This window comes from Lissotriton helveticus, chromosome 5_1 (genome assembly GCF_964261635.1).
Source record: "Lissotriton helveticus chromosome 5_1, aLisHel1.1, whole genome shotgun sequence".
Classification (NCBI taxonomy): domain Eukaryota; kingdom Metazoa; phylum Chordata; class Amphibia; order Caudata; family Salamandridae; genus Lissotriton; species Lissotriton helveticus.
In genome coordinates this window covers 949332593-949354272 of record NC_136065.1, presented here as the reverse complement: position 1 = coordinate 949354272, position 21680 = coordinate 949332593, and the positions used below count along the sequence as shown (strand labels likewise).

General features: G+C 45.9%; 1 protein-coding gene across 1 annotated transcript in view; it reads left to right on the top strand.

The window, feature by feature from the left end:
* KNDC1 (kinase non-catalytic C-lobe domain containing 1) overlaps nucleotides 1–21680 on the top strand; it is a 654634-nt gene that overhangs the window by 70921 nt on the left and 562033 nt on the right. The window contains exon 3 of the mRNA XM_078640463.1: nucleotides 9473–9531. Coding sequence (XP_078496589.1) covers nucleotides 9473–9531 — 59 coding nt within the window. The remainder of the gene's footprint in view (nucleotides 1–9472; nucleotides 9532–21680) is intronic.

The window sequence follows — 21680 nt, the reverse complement described above, 5'->3', positions numbered from 1 at the left end:
TGGCCTCACTTTTAGCCCGAACGGCTGAATGGATTTGCACGAAACTTGGCAAAATTGTAGGGACTGGTAGCCCGATGTGCCTTTTGTAGGTCTCAATATATGTGCTACAGTGGATTTTGAGAAATTAACGTTTAAAAAAAGATATATATCTGTAACAGCGGACCGGGCAGCGCTCCAGGACGCGTACTTTTCGCGCAACGGAGCTTTGTGAAGCGAAGCTGATTGGTTCTCCGGCGTCTGTCAACATTCCAAACAGTCCGTAGCGGCCGCCATCTTGTCTCTCGGTAGGATCGAGAGACAAGAGGAGGCCAAAGCGAAGGGGCAAATGACCATAAGGGGGAATAGTAGATCCTCGCTGACCCCCTACGTTTGATGTGGAGGTTTTAAAAGGGCCCGCGGGGCAAAAAAAAAAAAAAATAATAATAATCGAACGGCTGAATGGATTTGCACGAAACTTGGCAAAATATTAGGGACTGGTAGCCCGATGTGCCTTTGCTAGGTCTCAATATATGTGCTCCAGTGGATTTTGAGAAATTAACGTTCAAAAAAAGATATATATCTGTAACAGCGCTCCGCTTCGCGTACTTTTCGCGTTACGGAGCTTTGCGAAGCTGATTGGTTCTCCGGCGTCTGTCAACATTCCAAACAGTCCGTAGCGGCCGCCATCTTGTCTCTCGGTAGGATTGAGAGACAAGAGGAGGCCAAAGCGAAGGGGGAAATGACCATAAGGGGGCATAGTAGATCCTTCCTGACCTCTTAGGTTTGATGTACCATTTTGCCAAGTTTGGTGTAATTCCGTTCAGCCATTCAGGCTGTAGACGTATGTAAATGTCCTATGGAAAATTGCATGGGGAAAACACATTTGAAAGTGTTGAAATTTAGAACCAATTAAAATGTTAGTTTGGTTTTGTATTTGTGTGTGATGAAAGTTAATTGGTTATGTATATATTTCAAATGAGAGGAAACCACAGCCATTTTGTGATACTACTGTCTGAGGTACATTTGTGAGGAATTTTTGGTGGTGAATTTCTGGTGTTTGATTTACACAGTACTAACACTTCTCCTACTTTTAAAAAGGTGAGTTGTTAATTTGTAAGGGGAACTATGTTGTACACTTGAAGATAATTTGAAAAATGTTTTCTGTTATTTATTTGCAGTCCTTCTGTTATACTAAATACTTGATAAAGTTAGTTTTATATTATGTATTACTAAAAACGATAAATGAAAGTCATTATTTTTTTCTGCAATTTACAGCAAGCAATTTCAAAATAAAATGGCTCACAATGAAGAGACCGTGGCAATTTCTTTTGAATTGTCCACTACATTGATTGAAATTGAGAGCACCAATAATGAAATATTGTCACAAGGAGATGACTTGTATGATTCCATTAGATTGATTGAAATGGACAGCACCAATAATGAAATATTGGCACAAGGAGATGACTTGAATAATTCCACTACATTGATTGAAATTGAGAGCACCAATAATGAAATATTGTCACAAGGAGGAGATGACTTGTATGATTCCATTAGATTGATTGAAATGGACAGCACCAATAATGAAATATTGTCACAAGGAGGAGATGACTTGAATGATTCCACTACATTGATTGAAATTGAGAGCACCAATAATGAAATATTGTCACGAGGAGATGACTTGAATGATTCCACTACATTGATTGAAATTGACAGCACCAATAATGAAATATTGTCACAAGGAGGAGATGACTTGAATGATTTTTTTGATCAATCTCTTGATGGCGAATTTATCGAATGTTTGGAGACCATAGAGTTACAAGAATCATCATTGCAGACTTTTCATGAGGACATTGCTGATAAGGACATGTTACTAGTTCTTTCAAATTTAGAAAATTCTGAAGAATAAATTTATATTTAGAAATCAAAAATTGTTTGAGACATTATTCATTTTTATTTTTAATTTATGAGGTTGTAGCGAAGTGATTGTAGTATAAAATGAGACTTATAGTATAGAGTGCAACATTTTTATGTTACATGGTAAGTTTACTCATATTTACTTCCCTTCTGCCACTATATTATCTCCAATGTGTATTTGACATCTCTTCTTCATCTCCGGCCTCCTTTCTCTCACTGTGTGTCTCCGATGCATCTTATCGCTGCTATTTTGTGTAATTACAGAAGAGAGTAAAATAAAATAGTTCGGAACGTGAAAAGGGGGCAAAGTAGAGTACTCCTCACCCCCTAGGCCTTTTTAGGCGGTCCCAAAAGGATCAGTGTCTGCTTTCCTGAGAGATTATGGTATGAGTTCCATATACCACAATAACTTGCATTACAACATGCAAGATATCTATCTCCTTTTGGAGATATTCGCGCTAAGCGCGAATATCTCCAAAAAGTAACACCTGCCCTGAGCAGTTCTTAGCCATGTTATCCAATGGGAGGTGGATAACATGGCTAAGAGCATTAGCTCGGTAATGCATGAATATCGCTGAGTTTTTAGCGATATTCATGCATTGCGGCCGTTTATTATCGCATTTGCGATAAACCTTGATAATAGCAAGGTTTATCTTCGATAATTTCTGACGATGCTTAGCGGTAAAAAATTCGTTGGTAAGCATCGTTAGCGATAAATATCGCTTAACTTTGGTAATATGCCCCAACGTCTGTTAACGTTCGATTCGAAGGAAATGAGGAAGTGTTGAAAAACATTGTTTGCGCCATCTTGCCTTTTTTGAAATGCCACACTTTTGTGGTGCACGGCAGCCATTTTAGATGCCTTGACCAGACCCACTCTCTGCACGCTGTCGATTCGTAGCATGGCTCCTCACCCTCGCAAGCATCTTCCCCAGGCACTGGTCACCCCCGCTCTCTGTCTTATGCATGAGCAATAAACCTCCCCCATCTGCGCTGCTCTTCCCTGAGAATCACACTCTGTGCCCGCCCGACACCTCCCTTTCGCCCTATTCACTACCGCACCCTCTGACACTCCTCTTCCTCTGTGTCCGATTGTCCAGGCTATCAGCTAGCCCTGCAGATGTAGTTTATGGCCCCAGCTGTAAAGAATCACCCCTCTTCAAAGGAGTTATAGTTGATCAAGGCCCACACCCGATGAGATCCGTCACACCACACGTGTTCCTACTATCTGAAAACCATCCTGTATTGTGATTGGGGACGGGACCGAGCCTGAAGCGGAAGATTCCAGGAATGACTCTTGGTACATCAAAGTTTTTACAATTATGTGTCACATTAAAAATATATAGCACTCCAACAAAGTAGTAGGAATATAAAACTTTAATAACATATAAATATATACAACAAAACAAAAACAGTAAAAACATTTAAACAACGAAGAGACCGTGGCAATTTCTTTTGAATTATCCAATAGATTTATTGAAATTGACAGCACCAATAATGAAATATTCTTGTCAGTAGCGGTCTGTTGTGCGAATAGTTCCAAGGCAGCAGAACGCGCTGAAATCTAGATGGCACGAAAGTGATGTCTAGTAAGTTGCCGCCCAGCAAATAACGGCGTGGGGCGCCGCGGGGGTGAGTGAGTCCAGTAGGCACCACAGCTATTCTTACCGGCATCGCAGAATTACTGCTGGGGACAATGCCTGTGCTGTAGCAGGGTCACAGCAGAAACAAAAAGGATTTTGTTGAAGATGTTGTTGGTTTTAAATTTGAAAACAGTTCTGGTGTCAACTGCTATGCTAATGTAGTGGTTAATGTTTTGTTTTCTCTAGAAAATGTAAAAGAGGGGGAGGCAGTCCAAAGTTCCGTTAAAAGGGCAAAGGAAAGGATCGGTGGTTTGAACTATCAGTGAAAAAGGGGAGGGGGTGCAACAATTTTTCCTACCGGGTCACACTGTGCTTTCACCGGAACTGAGGTCTGCAGGATTCTAGTAATTCAAAGTGAGGCTGGCGCCAGCATGGGAGCGCCGACGTCCCGCGGATACAGTTTCGTCACTCCACGGGCGATCATGGCAGTCATTCCCCATCGGGGGTCGGAGACTCCCGCGGCTCCTCTAGAATCTTCAAGGTCGTGGAGGACTACGGTGGTGGAGTCAACCAGTGACCGGGCCATTTCTTTATGCTGGGCCCGCTCTTGCCAGGTCGACCGCCATTTTGAGAGTTCGGTAGCTACTGGCGATCGCGGGGTCAAATGAGCGGACGGGCTCCACCCTGCCGGGCGAGACGTTGCAGCATGGCCACAGTGGAAGAACCCTTTTCCGGGCGCCTGGAGCGCTGAGGGTGCAGCTGGGAAGCCTCCACCTGGGGAGGCGGGAGAGGCCTGTTCGCACCGTCTCTCCCTCCCAGTGCACCCCACGGCGTCTCGCTTGAGATTTGTTATGGCCGGACCAGGTGATGAGGACGAGGGGGGGGGGGGTCGGAGGCATGTGCAAGACATCCCCCCCCAGTGTTGTCGCAGCCATTATTCATGAAAGAAGAAGTGTCCCGTCCGTCTTCGGGCCGGGCTTCCGGTAGATGTCGGCCGGACGCCCCTGGCTCTGGCCCCATGAACGGGTTTCTTGGTTTATCGGCTGCAGTCGGATCCCGTCGTCCTCGGCCCCCCGACCGTTGGTGGCCGGACCGGAAGAGCATGTGGCGGGAGTACCTGCAACTCTCAAGGGCCACCGCGGCCGGACTGGGAGAGAGAGGGGAGGGTCGAGGAGACATTCCCCCCCCTGCAACTGTTCAGCGTTGTAAAGGCAATCCCCTGGCCGGGTCCCGCTGGCCTCGGCCTCTCCTCCGGCTACACCCTACGTTAGGATCTCCTGGCCGAGGCGTGGCAGCAGGACCTGCCTTATATGGGCTGCTCCCGGCTGGGCGTAGCCGCAACCCTGCCCCACCTTGGAAGTTTCCAGAGTGGGGGCGGATGTTCTACTGACTTGCATTTTCCCTAGTCTATCGATTTTTTGGGCGTGGCAGGCGGTGGGACAGCGAGGGGTGATTTGGTTTCTCTTACTGTTTTTCTGGTCTCTCACCACTGGCATATTTTAACGTTTTCTTGTTTCTAGGACATTAATAGGTTTTATCATTACGTTATGTTATCGTTTCTTTGTTCGTTGTTTAATAAAAGTTCATGTTCATCAGTGGCCTACTGATTTTCGTTTTCCTATTCTTTTCTTTCCAGGTTGTTTCATGCTAAAGTTTCTGTTAACAGGATACAGTGATCACTTCGTTATTATTGCATATGTCCTTTTCACTAGGGGTGCCCTCTGGTCGGGCCAGATGACGTATCTCTAGTAAATGGTCCGGGTGAAACAGGTGCATCAATCAGTGGGGAGTAGATAGGCATGACAGATTACAACGGGGGAAAAAGGTCCGCATTACGTACCCTTTCACTACTTGCAAAGATTTTCCTACGTTTATTTGCAAACAGGGAATACCTCCAAAAAGAACTAATTCCCAAACAGTCAATGTTCGGACAATCAATCAATCAATGAGGAATGAAATAGGTACGACGTGTTAAAGGCTTGCGTTACCTACCCTTCACTATCTGCAAAGGGAGAGAGAATATTCCTATTCTTCCTCGTTTGCAGGCAGAGAAGATCCTTAAGAGAACCAACTTCGAACAATTCAATGCTCGATTGAAACAATCAACAAGGGGTACTGTGAACACAAATGAACGCCGCTTATGTACATACGCATTGCTATTTTCAACAGGTTGTTCCTAATGTTTCTATTTTAGCGAGGTCAAAAAGAGATCCCATTAGTGGCCTACTGATTTTGCTCGATTCCTTTTGTTTTTTTACACGATTTTTCGCTATCTGCAAAGACTAAACAGAGTATTGCGACTCTGTGCTTGTTTGTAAATAGAGAATGAACCAAAGAGAACAATCAATCAAATGGAGAGAGAAGCAGGCACAACGGATTACAAAGGGGGCAAAGGGCTGCGTTAACTACCCTTCACTATCTGCAAAGAGAGAGTACTCCTAATAGAAATGAGGGGTGGGGGGCAGCATTCAAAGCAGATCAGTGTGCATAAACACGAAAATGTTTTTACTTACCACGTACTTGACATTCGACAGCTTATGATATTTGCTATTAAAAAACCATTGAAATTCACTGAAAAAACCATAGGTTATAGACCATATATAGTTAGGAATTAGCATTTACAAAACCTTGAAAATTCACTGAAAAAACCATAGGTTATAGACCATATATAGTTAGGAATTAGCATTTACAAAACCTTGAAAATTCACTGCAAAAACCATAGGTTAGAGACCATATATAGTTAGCTGGACATTTTATTGACATAAAACCAATGAAATTCCATATATAGTTAGTTGCACTAACTATATATCGCGCACCCGCAATCCACTGCTGATGATGTCACATATTACATCATTCATGACATGGTCAGTGACATCACTGATGACATCACTGATGACATCTCAAATGACATCACTGATGACATCACTGATGACATCTCATTTGACATCAATGACCACATCACTGATGATATCATTCATGTGACAATACAATGCATCTCCTCACATTTTAATATAACCTCTGTTTCACCCAGTGTTAAAAAGAGAGTATAATTTTTGAAACCATTGACACACCAATACTAGTTACTACATACGCACTCACTGATTGCTACGTCTACACACACCTTCACTCATTCACCCATACAATCATTCATACATACAATCACTCATCTTTACAACACTATCATATGCACTCATACACCTATACAGACACTCACAGTCTGCCACTCATCCATGGAGTTACTCACACACCTAGTCAGTGCTGTAAAGAATCAATGACACTTCCATTTTCTTGTCTATACAGTTAAACATAGAGCACCTTACATTTTCAAACATATACTAACACATACTTACCTTCTTATACAATCATTGATACAAGTACAGATTGATCTGCACAGAGTCACACACCTCCCAGCTAGCCACACACACACTCAGTCTCCCATACAAATACTTGGGCAATCAATCAATAACCCATATAGTTACTCATATAGCTACTGATCAACACATGCAGCAGTTTACAGAACAACAGACATAATGATGCACAAATTAAGACAGTTTAGTCACTAACCCATGCACTCAGTGAGACACATTTAATCACTCACTCATACAGTCAGTCATGCACCTACTAAATCCTTCGTCCAGACACTTACACATCCACTCATTCTTCAATATGTAAGACATATTTAAACTTTATAGAAACAAAAAATCACTGGATGTTGTTATCAGTGATGTCATCAGTGATGTCATTTGAGATGTCATCAGTGATGTCATCAGTGATGTCACTGACCATGTCATGAATGATGTAATATGTGACATCATCAGCAGTGGATTGCGGGTGCGCGATATATAGTTAGTGCAACTAACTATATATGGAATTTCATTGGTTTTATGTCAATAAAATGTCCAGCTAACTATATATGGTCTCTAACCTATGGTTTTTGCAGTGAATTTTCAAGGTTTTGTAAATGCTAATTCCTAACTATATATGGTCTATAACCTATGGTTTTTTCAGTGAATATATATATATATATATAGCGGTAACAGCTAAGACTGAAATGAAAGGTCTGATCAGGTATACACTGCACTTATCACCAAAATTTATTTTACAAGTGTCCTATTAGGGAGCCCCCCCACTCACCTATGACCAAGGCCTAATGGTCGAAACACATAAGTATATGAGGACATAAGGTTACAGCCACTTTCACTGTGATGCAGTAACTGCTACGACTGAAATGAAAAGTCCGATTTGGGTGTACACTACGGTAATCACAGAAATGTATTTGACAAGTTCCTTGTTGAGAACCCCCACTTTTTTCATCCCAATTAAATACATGTCTGGACATATTTCTGTATGACTGATTATTGGCAACAGCTGTGGGTTCTGCCCCAAACCTGGTTAGAACATTTTCTTCCAAAGTCAATGCCTTATGCAGTGCAAGACATTGGGGAAGCACACACTTTAAAAGCCTGACGATGTAGTGCTGTACAATTTGCTTGGCAACAATTGATGGACAGAATGGCAACTAAATCAAACCTTCACCCCCCAGTCCAGTGATCTGGGTTAAATTAATTGTTCTACTGCTCACTGTGCCACCTCAGTTTGGACCCAGCCATATGCACATCAGTCTTGACCCTGCTCCTCATAGGAACATTCCAGCCCTAGCTGGACTGGAATCAAGCATTAGGGGGCCAGTTACGGGGTATCACTCCATATGAATCAGACTAGCTTGAATTCAGTGGCACAGCAAAAAAGGGACCCATTTCTGGGCATACCCATTCCGCTTAGGGCCAAAAGTGCTGAGGAAACAATTGATGGACAGAATGCTGAATAAATCAAACATTCACCTCCAGTCAAGAGATCTGGGTTTAATCCATTGTTCTTTTCCTCACTGTGCCACCCCAGTCTGGACCCAGCCAAATGCAAATCAGTGTTGACCCAAAGTGGGAAGGGTATGTCCAGATGTGGGTCCTGTGCTCACCATGCCACTGGAATAAAGCTAGCCTGGCTGATGAAGGCTGATACCCTGAAACCGGTCTCAGGATGCTTGTTCCTGGCCCAGGGAGGAGCTGGCCTGGCTGTTTGGGCTGGCGTGTTCCCATGGGGAGCAGGGTTATGATTGATTTGCATATGTCTGAGTCTAAACTAGAATGGCATAGAAGCAAAAAATTGATAGATTTAGGAGCAGATCTCTGTACTGGGGGGGGGTGAATGTTTGACATTGTATCAGCATTCCATCCATCAATTGTTCTTTTTGCACTTGTTCAATTTGCTCATTACAGTACCTGTTGAACATGATAATGCAATATGATATGGGGCAATTTTTAATGTGTTTAATATTTCAAGACTATAGATAATCACAGTTTTTTAAACCTTGGTTCCTCATTAAATTCGTTTGCTTTAAAAAGCACCATTTGCCAAACTTTCTTTCAATTTTTACTTAGGAGGAGGACCCTACGAACCTCATGTTTGTCTGTTATGCTTGCTTACTTCGCATGCTACATAAAAGTCATACCCAACTGTGTAAAGCCCCACCACTTTCGAATGTCACCAGCTGCCACAGGGGAAATGTGGCTTTAAAGATTGTCAACAGGTGGAAAAACCCATCTGCTTGTGTGGGAATTGAGAGGACATTTGTTTTACTTTGAGTAATGTCAGTAAGGTGGTTATTCTGTACCTGTTTGCAAGTTCACAGCCACAACTGAATGCAAACTTGCCTCAGAACGCCCCTCAGCTCCACTCTATTGCATTTGTCTAAGCAGCCTTGCTATGACATACACATAACTTGAATTTCTCTGTGCCAAACATACGAGGTCTTCCAGTACAGCATTATATCTGAGTGAAATAGTAAATTCTTTCACATTAATGAGCCAACAAAACTTAACTACTTCCTATCACTGTACCCTAATTAGTGAAACAGTCACATCATATCGTTAACATAGTGACTCCAGGAAAGTACTTTCTATTAAAATTTTAACTAATGTGGCATTTTATATTTTTAGATGATCCTGAAGGTGACTTTGTGCCACCAGAATTTGATATTACTGGAAATACAATTGAGGTGAGTAATCTGATACAGCAACAGCGTATGTCTATATCCTGATACATTTTGGGCTTTAATATTAATGATCTAGAATAGATGCACTGCAATTGATCATATGATGACATAACAGTTGTTCAGTAAAGATCTCATCGTTTGGGTGTTCAAAATTTGTGTATTCTGCTTTCAAGTTATTACGTGAAAGTTTGAGAAAATAAAGTCCTATACTCGATAGCAGGATTCGATGGACGGGACTTACCACCATAAATTCTCAGTAATATTTAACTATAAGAATAGGTTTACGTGTAGGCACATGTATTTAATTGCTCGTAAAGTAGTATGACATGTAAAAGGGAGGACTGTGTGTCATGCGTTGCGGTTTGTGAAATCATGTATGTGGTATATGTTTGGGTGTAGCAGGTTGGATTCGGTGCCAGAGTAAAGCATCTTTGATGGGGCCCCCATGGACCAGCACTGGTGCAACATATAAACTAAGGCTAAAACAGGTTTCCTTCCAGGGGTTGTTGTCTTCGCCTTTAGTGTTACAGCTCAAAAACGAGTAGAAAGATGGGCAAGTGTTTGATGAAAAACAATGATGAAGGAGTTTGGTCATTTGAGGAAAGTACTAGGTTTGTAGTCGGAAGTCGTGGGAATGTAGTTTCCTTTGACTAATGAATCTAGCACATTTTGTTAGTGGACCACATTACTTCCACTTACCTTACTTTACCAAGCTTGATAAAGCATTTGACCTCTGCAAGTTCTTCATAAAAGGATGTCAAATATTGAATCTGAAATTGCTAATAATGACTGGCATTTTTTAAACCATATGCCTTTATTTTTATCACCACATGTGTGCATGGTGGCAGGGTTTGACTCCTCCTCCTAGTCAGGTTATTTCTCTTTGTTGGTCCTTTTCTCCAAGGCATAATTGGCATCCAGCCCTTTCCTAGCCTACCAAATGTGTTACAGTTTTGTGGAACAGTTAACACAGGTTAGCATCTAACTGCAACACATACCCAAAGTTAAGTCTATTTTACCATGACCTCTTTCGGCCTTATTCCAAATGTCCTGGGATTTGGTCTAGAGTTCCATCGATTTCTACCTGAAGTCTTAGTGCTGTAATTCTGCACCAGTATGCATCAAGGCTTATAGGGGTCGCTCGTTACTGGCTGCAGTATTCCCTTCAGAATTTGAGTATTTGTGTTCAGAATGAATGAAAACCAGTAAGGAGAAACAGACACGGGCTCCTGTTTGCTCCCAATTCTTTATTCCATGGCGATTTAGAATGAATCATTTAGGTCTGACTGTGGGACACAACATAAACAGAACATTGAACAAGGCAATATTTTATTCCCATATGCTATGTATGACTTGACAATGGTCAGGGGCTAGCACGAAACTTACAACCAAACAGAAAATAAGAAATACATGAATACACCTGTAAAGTTCGACATCAGAGACTTGAGGACCTAATTACGAGTTTGGCTGTCCATCGTACTGCCAAACCTGCAGTGGAGGTAGAGTAGCAGTCGGCGAACGCAGCACCACCGATCCGACCGCCGTATTACAGCTATGGCAGTCGGACCACCATATGACTGCCACAACCGCAATGGATCAACGATCCCTGGTGGTGGCACAGCGGTCCGAGGCTGCAATATGCTTGGTGGTGCTGCTGCGGCACCGCCAAGCATGTTATGAGTTTTCTCACTGCCAACAGTCTCATGGCGGTGGTCATGTCATGAAAATGCTGGCTGTGAGGAAAATAAAGCGGCCCTCTAGGGCGCTCTGTCCCCTCAGGGCCTGGGGATACATGCATGGGGACACATTGTGCCCCCCCTGTGTACATGCACTCCAGTTCCTGCACATCAAGAACTGCACTGTCCATGCCATGCAGGAACTTGCTTTGGTGCTCCTTTTACACTGCAGTTCAAAGGCTTACATATGAGCCTTTGAACTGCACCACCGCAGGACTGCCACTCTGCCCCACCCCTGCCCGCCCGCCAGTCCACGAAATGACTTGTAATCTGACAGACAGGAAGCGGTCGACTTTGGCAATGTCGGAGCAGGGCGCTGGCGTGGCAACCTGCTCCTATACAGCCAAGTTGTTATCAGTCCCATAGAGACAATGGAAGATCAGACATTGAGATACAGGGGCTGGGCCTTCCAGGTCAGTCAGAGAAGAAAGACCAATCAGAAGAATGGAAACACTGCACCAAGGGCAATTAAAGAAGAGTTATCCTGGAACAAGTTTCCTTTGTAGTATGGCTCCCAAGTGTTCTCTTCACTCACCATACATGCATTCCCTGCACCTTTGTTATTATTTACACTGCCTTTCCTTCATGTTTCTTCTCACGTACAAAGAAGGCTCCTCTGTCAGTTTGGGCCTTCTACACCTGAACTTAATTGGAAGTCGCTGTCACTGACACCGTCCCCCGTTACTCCTAAGCCCAAGGAATGTCTCTTGGTGCTTATAAGGTTTGTTACTAGCATTACCTCTTGGAGCATCAGGCGAGCCATTTGGGGACTGGGCTTGCTCATTAGTGTTAGATTTGCACATGTATTTTGATACTCTAATGTATGTACTTATTGTTACAATCAAACGTGCTATCCTTCTGGTATTTTTTTACCCCACTGCTTGAGAGAGAGAGAGAAAGAGAGTGAGAATCATTGAGAGAGAGAGAAAGAGAGAGAGGTGCATTCCTGAGAACCTGTATGTTTAAGCTCATTGAAGTCATCCTGCTACTCCCAATTGGAGGGGATTGTGGGTTATTGCAGGCCATTCAGCTAAACTCCAATAAAAGCCTCCTGGATAATAACACATTGATAACAACCAATCTGATCATATGTGCGGTAGATAACATATGAAAATGAACAGTTTTAAGTGTTGGCAAACATCCATAGCTAACCATTTCTATCTATTTTTAAACAATATTTTGTAAATATACTACTTCCTTCAGGCATCCTACAATAATGGAGCTGCTTGTTGTCTAATGCAGAGGGTATGTGGCCCTGTAATAGTGCCAGGCTGGTTAATTGCCTCTGTTGTTAGATCACCTAACACCTTGTGTCATAGCTTAAAGCTGAGGTAGGATCCAGATGAGAAGTGTTTACTGAGGGAATGCATGACGTTTGGCAGCATTAGGGGTAGATGCATTTTATTGGGCTGTGAGAAGTTGGCCTGATGTGCAGTGCTCACTATTCTAGTGATCACTATATATCAGTCCAAACAACCCTTATTAATGATTGGTTGTAAGTCAACCTTATAGACCAGCTATCCTAGTAGCATGGATACGAGCAGTCTAAGGCTAAGACTCTAGAGGGCGTGTTAAGCCAGCTGTTTTACCATCACATTACCCCTTGAACACCCAGTGAAAGGACACCACACAAGTTGTTATGAAAATAAAGTGTATTTATTTATAACAAGTCTACCCTGAACTCTTTATGAGTCAGGGAGCTAAGCACACAACAAAACTCTTATGAAAATACTTTAAGTCGCACAATTTACACAAATGCCCGAGGGGCACGAAAAACCATATACTACAAAAGTGGAATGCGAATTACTAGCAGGTAAGTAACGATTCTCAGAGGCTTTGGGATCGCTAGGGCTGGACTACTGAACCTTTAGATTACTAGCAGGAGGCCTAGGGAACTCGGGTGCAGAGTGTGCACTCTCACGCGGGATGCGGGACAAAGTCTATGGAAACTAGAATTCACAAAGTTAGTGTTCTCGGGCGAACCCGACTAGGTAGGTCAAAAATGAAAGTGGATCTGGACCCTTGGATAGTGAGGCTATGCTGAGGCACCGAAATGCCGAAGTTACCTAGCCCAGGGGCTGCAGCTGCATAGGTCTGAAAAGACGTCGGGATTCTCCGTTGACGAACCAGGAGCCTGAAGGAAAGGGGTTGCTGGCAGGCGACCAGTGAAGATTGTTCGAGTGATCCAAGCCTGGATCGAAGATGGATGACACCTGAAAGCAGAGGGGACCAAGTTCGTGACTACTAGCCAGTAGTCAGGTGGCACCAGGAGGGCACCGGATGGTAGTCACCTCGACTAGGTGAGTGGGTGACGCTGTGCTCTGCAGTCTCACGGACCAGGAGGCGTTGTCGACGACCAGGATGGAGGTACGAGCTGTCCCACGATGGTTGATGCTGTCGACGTCGCTGGACCCAGGATTGGGGCAACAAGTCTTGGCAAATTCAAGCCCACGCGGTGGACCTAAAATGGCGTCTGGAGTGGACCAGGAGGGTCCGGGGTGCTCCTCTCTTGGAAGGGAGCAAGGGCCAGTCTGGAGCAACCAGACCAGCAGCAGTGATGTCGTCGGGCGTCGTTAAGAAGGCCACAAGCCAGCGGGCTAGTAGCCAAACAACGCGGTGAGCAGCAAAAAGCAGAAGGGCCCCACGCAGATCGTGGAGATGCTGGGAGTCTGAACTTCGGTGCTGGGGCTGCTCAGGGTCGGGGCGTCTCGGACCCCAAAGCACTCACCAGAGGATCCCTCGGCGGTCGTGCTGGAAAGAAGACGTGCAGTCTTGAAGATGGCCGGTCCCTCGAGGTCTCGTCGCACCCACGGTTCTCAGCTTGGCTGTAGAGGTGGGTAGAGGTCAGAGGTGCCAGGGAAGCCGGTTCTCGTCGAGCTGGGCAGTCAGATTCCGGAGGAAGGACTTACAGCAGACCGCAGTGTTCTTAAGATGGTGCCTGCGGATGCAGGGTGACTACTCCTTAGTCACAAGGGAGAATCTTGAAGAAGAAATCTTGATGTCCTTTCGTAGAAAGTCGTGTCTTGATTCCAAAGATGATCTAATTTGGAAGGGGGCCTGCTCCTACCTTTATCTTGGAAAAGGGGGCTGGCACGCGACTAAGTCCTGCCCTATGGGTGGGACCAGGAGGGGGGTGGTTACACCCCTCTCCTTTGGCGGGCTTTCCCCAGCTCAGGGGCTGGTGTGCCCCTGGAACTGGTTCCAGCCGGCCTATGCACAGTGAGCACCGGGGTGCCACTTGCAGTCACCTTCCTCTGTAGCCCTGCCTACCTTGAATACACAAAACCCTGTCTGGGACGGTGCTGGCACCGCCCCTGGCAGGAAACCCTTTGTCCTTGCCTCCTGCTCTGGGAGGACTCCCAGCAGCAGGAGGGCAGACTTGTGTCTCAGTGGCAGCGTCCATTTTGTGGATGCTAAGGCTCTGTCTGACTTTAACCGGGGTTACAGGTTACATCCATGTCGTGTCCCTCTAGAAGGGTGGAATGCTAACCCCGTCGCCAGAATTGGCGAAGGGTTAGTATTCCAATTCGTATGACACCTTACTCGACATGTTTTGATAAAGCGATACCAGAGTTGGCATATAACCGCGAGGATTATAATGCACTTAAGGGTATATGGTATGCGATATCATGGAAACGGCTAAGGGATGGATCCCGAAAGCCGCAGACAGGCTCAGCTCATGCCAGAGCACTATCTCACACGATTCCAAGCACTCTGCCTTCAGGATTGTTAAGGCCTGCCATAGGAGTGACTGATAGGAGATCTGTGTGTCCATTTAGGTTTAGATATAGGAATACTATATCTATAGGAAAGGGTGTTTACACCTCCTTGCCCCAGCTGTCGTGCAGCCAGGTGTGTCAGATTTAGTTAGTCAGTCCAGGGGTGGCATAATACATGCTGCAGCCCCTGGGAGACTTCTGGGTGCACCTCAGCCCTGGTTACAGGGACTTGAGAGGGCCCAGTGCCAATTCAGTACCTGGGTACAATTTGGATTGAGAGAACAGCTAGGCTGTGGGTCTGATTAGCAGGCCCACAGCCAGGGAAAGTCGTAAACCAGTGAAGCAAAAAGCAAAAATCTGGGTGATCATAGGATTGCAGACCCTACTCTCCTAAATGACCCCCCCAAACTTTGGGACAATAAACTAACCTTGACCAGGTGAGTCTTCTTGCTCTAAGTGGAAATACCTGGAGAGCCCATCAGCATTGCTGTGATCAGTACCAGGTCTATGCTCCACTGTAAAATCCATCCCCTGTAGGGAAATGGACCACCTAAGCAGTTTGGGGTTTTCACCCTTCATCTGATTTAGCCACAAGAGGGGCTTATGGTCGGTCTGAATGGTGAAGTGAGTGCCAAACAAGTAGGCCCTCAGCTTCTTCAGGGCCCAAACCACAGCAAAGGCCTCCCTCTCAATAGCTGACCAATTTTTCTCTCTGGGGGTCAGCCTCCTGCTAATGAAAGCAATAGGCTGGTCATTACCATCAAAATTCAGCTGAGACAGAACAGCTCCCACACCCAACTCAGAAGCATCTGTTTGGACAATGAATGGCTTGGAGTAATCTGGACTCTTAAGGATAGGTGCTGTGCACATGGCCTGTTTTAGGTCATTGAATGCTTTCTGACAGCTTGCTGTCCACTGAACTTTCTTTGGCATCTTCTTGCTTGTCAGGTCATTAAGAGGGGTCACTATGGACCCATAATTTCTGACAAACTTTCTGTAATAACCAGTCAGGCCCAAGAAAGCTCGAACCTGAGTCTGGGTGATTGGAGGAGCCCAGTCCTGGATGGCCTGTATTTTACTCTCCAATGGCTGAACCTGGCCTCCACCTACAAGGTGGCCCAGGTATACAACCTGTGTCTGCCCTATCTGGCACTTAGTGGCCTTGATAGTGAGGCCTGCCTTTTGCAGAGCCTCTAACACTTTCCTCAGGTGGACCAGGTGATCCTCCCAGGTGGAGCTAAAGACAGCAATATCGTCAAGATATGCTGCACAGAAGTCATCCAGCCCAGTGAGGACTTGATTCACCAACCTTTGGAAGGTGGCTGGTGCATTTTTCAAACCAAAGGGCATTACCACAAACTGATAATGCCCACTAGGGGTAGAAAATGCTGTCTTGGGTTTGGCCTCCTCAGCTAACCTGATTTGCCAATACCCAGCTGTCAAATCAAATGTACTTAAGAACTTGGCAGAAGCCAATTTATCTATAAGTTCATCTGCTCTTGGTATTGGGTGGGCATCAGTCTTAGTGACTGCATTGAGGCCTCTGTAGTCTACGCAAAACCTCATCTCTTTCTTACCACCCTGGGTGTGAGGCTTTGGCACTAGAACTACTGGGCTAGCCCAAGGGCTATCTGAGGCCTCAATGACTCCCAGCTCCAACATTTTCTGCACTTCTGTTTTGATGCAGTCTCTAACATGATCAGGCTGTCTGTAGATTTTACTCTTGACAGGCAGGCTGTCTCCAGTGTCAACATCATGGGTACACCAATCAGTTTGGCTGGGTGTCAGAGAGAACATATGTCTGAAGGATTGCAGAACTTGCCTGCAATCCCGTTGCTGATGCTCAGTGAGGCTGCCACAAAAGACAACACCATCTACTGATCCATCATCAGGATTCTGAGTGAGCAGGTCTGGGAGAGGGTCACTCTCTTCCTCCTGTCCCTCATCTGTGGCCATGAGCAAGCTCATGTCCTTCCTGTCAACATATGCCTTGAGCCTGTTTACATGGAGCACTCTAAGAGGGCTCCTGGGAGTTCCAAGGTCCACCAAGTAGGTAACCTCTCCCTTTTGCTCAATGATGGTGTGGGGCCCAGACCATTTGTCTTTGAGAGCTGCTGGGGCCACTGGCTCCAGCACCCACACCTTCTCCTTCTGTCCTGGCTGGTACACAGTCAGAACAGCCTTTTGGTCATGCAAAGCTTTTTGGAGTTCTTGGCTGGCCTCAAGGTTTTTAGATGCCTTTTCCATATACTCAGCCATCCTGGAGCGGAGACCAAGTACATAGTCCACTATGTTGGTTGCAGGCTTTTTGAGAGGTCTCTCCCATCCTTCCTTCACCAAACACAGGGGTCCTCTTACAGGATGCCCATACAAAAGCTCAAAAGGGCTGTAGCCAACCCCCTTCTGTGGGACCTCCCTGTAAGCAAACAAGAGGCAGGGGATCAGGACATCCCATCTTCTCCTAAGAGTTTCAGGTAGCCCATGAATCATCCCTTTGAGGGTCCTGTTGAATCTCTCAACAAGCCCATTGCATTGTGGGTGATAGGGCGTGGTGAACTTGTAGTTCACACCACACTCCTTCCACATTGCAGTCAGATATCCTGACATGAAGTTTGTACCTCTGTCAGAAACGACCTCCTTAGGGAAGCCCACTCTGGAGAACACTCCAACTAGGGCCCTTGCCACTACAGGTGCTGTAGTGGTCCTAAGTGGAATAGCTTCAGGATACCTGGTGGCATGGTCCACCACCACCAGTATAAACTTGTGTCCTGATGCTGTCTGGGGTTCCATTGGACCAACAATGTCAATCCCCACTCTTTCAAAGGGAACCCCCACCACAGGTAGTGGTATGAGGGGGGCCTTTGTTGTGCCACCTGACTTACCACTGGCTTGGCAAGTGGCACAGGAGCGACAAAACTCCTTGGTATTCTCATTCATGTGGGGCCAGTGAAAGTGTGAGACAAGCCTGTCCCAAGTCTTTGTCTGACCTAAATGACCTGCAAGGGGAATCTCATGGGCCAAGGTGAGAAGGAAACCTCTCAGAGACAAGGGGATGACCAGCCTCCTGGTTGCACCAGGCTTGGGGTCTCTTGAATCAGAGTACAGGAGTCCATCTTCCCAGTATACCCTGTGGGCACCTGTGGCATTCCCTGCAGCCTCAGCAGCAGCCTGCTGTCTGAGGGGTTCAAGGGAAGGGCAGTCTAACTGTGCCTTCCCCAGGTCTGCTCTGGAGGGCCCCCCTGAGCCCAGAAACTCAACTTGATCAAGTTCAAGCTCTTTAGGCTCAGTTTCCCTCAGCTCTCTCAGATCAGCCTCCTCAGAGACCTGATCCTCAACCTGGGGCAAGGGGGAAGGCAAAGCCTTAACCCTACTGCTCTTCTTCTTGGAAGGTGTCTGGTCCATCATTTCAGGATCCAGCACCTGTTCAGTGGGGCATCTTCTAGCCTGTGACCTAGTCACAGCAAGCACATGTGCTGGCAAGCCTAACATCTCCATGTGAGTCCTCTGCTCCACTTCTGACCATAGTGATGACTCCAAATCATTGCCCAACAAACAATCCACTGGGAGGTCTGAACTGACTACAACTTTCTTTTGACCCTTCACTCCACCCCAGGAGAAAGCCACAATCGCCATACTATGACTGGTAGTGACGTTGCTGGCATTGGTCACCAGGAAATCTGTACCTGGCATGATCTGTCCAGGGTCCACAAAGTTAGGTGTCACCATGGTGACACTGGCACAAGTGTCCCTATAGGCCTGAGCCATCTTGCCATTAATCAAAGGTGTCTGCCTGTATTTGCCCAAAGTATTGGGACTTATATCAGGGGATATATCCATATCCCCTGTACAGACAAGGACAGCCTGAGTGAGTGTGCCAACTAAGTTGTCAGACCCCTCAGTTCCCAAGGTTAACCCAACTATTGCCTTGGGAGGTACACTACCACTACTGACTGTACTAGGGGGTGCAGTTGCCTTAGGGGCTGTAGTGGTAGGAGTTTGTCCTCCTCTTTTGGTGCACTCACTAAACCAGTGAGACTTACTTTTACAGTACTGGCACCACCTTTTTGACTGACCTTCTTGAGTCTTCTTCTTCTGGGAAGCCTGACCCCCACCCTCTTTGGTTTGTTGGGGACCTGGTGAAGACTTCTGGTCATTTTGTTCACTCTTAGTATTACCCTTCTGGTCTGCTTTCTTCTGACCACCCTGGTTCTGGTTCTGGTTCTGCTTGATCCTTGTTCTGACCCATTTGTCTGCCTTATTTACCAATTCTTGGGGAGAGGTCAGATCTGAATCAACAAGGTGCTGGTGCAACAACTGGTTCTGACAATTATTTAAAATTTGTTCTCTCATCATGAGATTGTACAACCCTGTGTAATCAGTAACCTTGCTACCCAGCAACCAGCCCTCCAAAGCCTTAGTGGCACTATCCACAAAGTCAGACCAGTCCTGAGACTGAGTTTTCTGGGTGTCTCTGAACAGCAACCTGTACTGCTCAGTGGTTAAACCAAACCCATCAACCAGTGTATTTTTCAGGACCTGGTAATCATTAGCATCCTCCACTCTTGTAGTGAGGAGCTTGTCTCTACCTTTACCATCAAAGGAGAGCCACAGTATAGCTGCCCACTGACTTTGGGGAATGCACTGCACAGTGCAGGCCCTCTCCAAAGCAGCCATCCATTTCTGGATGTCATCCCCTTGCTTAAAGGGGGGCACTATTTTTGTCAGGTGTTTAGTATCTAAACCCTTCTCTCTATTTCTTGGGAGATTGCTGCCACCAGTGGGAGCTAACCCACTCATCTGCTGCTCTCTAGCAAAGGCAAGCTTCTCTTTGGCCAGGGCAAGTTCTTCCCTTTCAATCCTCAGCGTAGCCTGTCTCATCCTAGCTTCATGCTCCATTCTCTGAGGGGAAGTCAATCTCCTCTGGGGAGAGTTCCTTCTCCTCTGAGAAGAGGCATTAGAGTGCAGAGATCTATTGGAGTCCCTAGAAAGAGATCTATCTCTCCTAACTCCAAGGTTAGGCCTACTTAGTGCCAGTACTGGGGGTCCCCCAGATCCTAGCCCAAGCAAGTCTAAGTTGGCCCTGGTTAGCCTTCTGACTACCTCAAGACCTTTGTCTACCTCATCCCCAGAGAGTTCCTCTTGATCCTCCTCCTCAACTGCATTGGCAGTGTTGGGGAGGTCTGGATCCCCAGAGGTACCCTCTAAGGCTGGCATATTCCCATCTAGCTGAGAAATCTTTCTCGCATCATAAGTCTCTAAGAGACCTATCAAAAAGGGAATGGTGGGGTTAGACCCCTGTTTCAGTTTCCTGGAGGTACACACTTGTCTCATCTCCTGGAAACTGAGAGCTGCATATCTTGATTTGACCTGTGGAGGGTCAATATCCACAAGGGGAGTCTCAGTAGATTCTCCTTGGGTAGACATGCTTTTCTAGTGAGGTGTAAGTGGTGCACTTACCTACACTATATGTTTGCCTACTGATCCCTTGCTAGAGTTGTAGTTTAGGGTGTGCTAGGCCCTAGGAGCTACAACAGCTGGTTCAGTAGAACTCAGAGTATTCTAAGCTAAGTTATATGTACCTTTAGTACTTATGTGATCTTTCACAAGATATTCCTAGGATATGTGTGGTAAAACAACAGCAAGCTCAAATCCCAACCGCTGCTCACCAATGTGAGAAGTTGGCCTGATGTGCAGTGCTCACTATTCTAGTGATCACTATGTATCAGTCCAAACAACCCTTATTGATGATTGGTTGTAAGTCAACCTTATAGACCAGCTATCCTAGTAGCATGGATACGAGCAGTCTAAGGCTAAGACTCTAGAGGGCGTGCTAAGCCAGCTGTTTTACCATCACATTACCCCTTGAACACCCAGTGAAAGGACACCACACAAGTTGTTATGAAAATAAAGTGTATTTATTTATAACAAGTCTACCCTGAACTCTTTATGAGTCAGGGAGCTAAGCACACAACAAAACTCTTATGAAAATACTTTAAGTCGCACAATTTACACAAATGCCCGAGGGGCACGAAAAACCATATACTACAAAAGTGGAATGCGAATTACTAGCAGGTAAGTAACGATTCTCAGAGGCTTTGGGATCGCTAGGGCTGGACTACTGAACCTTTAGATTACTAGCAGGAGGCCTAGGGAACTCGGGTGCAGAGTGTGCACTCTCACGCGGGATGCGGGACAAAGTCTATGGAAACTAGAATTCACAAAGTTAGTGTTCTCGGGCGAACCCGACTAGGTAGGTCAAAAACGAAAGTGGATCTGGACCCTTGGATAGTGAGGCTATGCTGAGGCACCGAAATGCCGAAGTTACCTAGCCCAGGGGCTGCAGCTGCATAGGTCTGAAAAGACGTCGGGATTCTCCGTTGACGAACCAGGAGCCTGAAGGAAAGGGGTTGCTGGCAGGCGACCAGTGAAGATTGTTCGAGTGATCCAAGCCTGGATCGAAGATGGATGACACCTGAAAGCAGAGGGGACCAAGTTCGTGACTACTAGCCAGTAGTCAGGTGGCACCAGGAGGGCACCGGATGGTAGTCACCTCGACTAGATGAGTGGGTGACGCTGTGCTCTGCAGTCTCACGGACCAGGAGGCGGTGTCGGCGACCAGGATGGAGGTACGAGCTGTCCCACGATGGTTGATGCTGTCGACGTCGCTGGACCCAGGATTGGGGCAACAAGTCTTGGC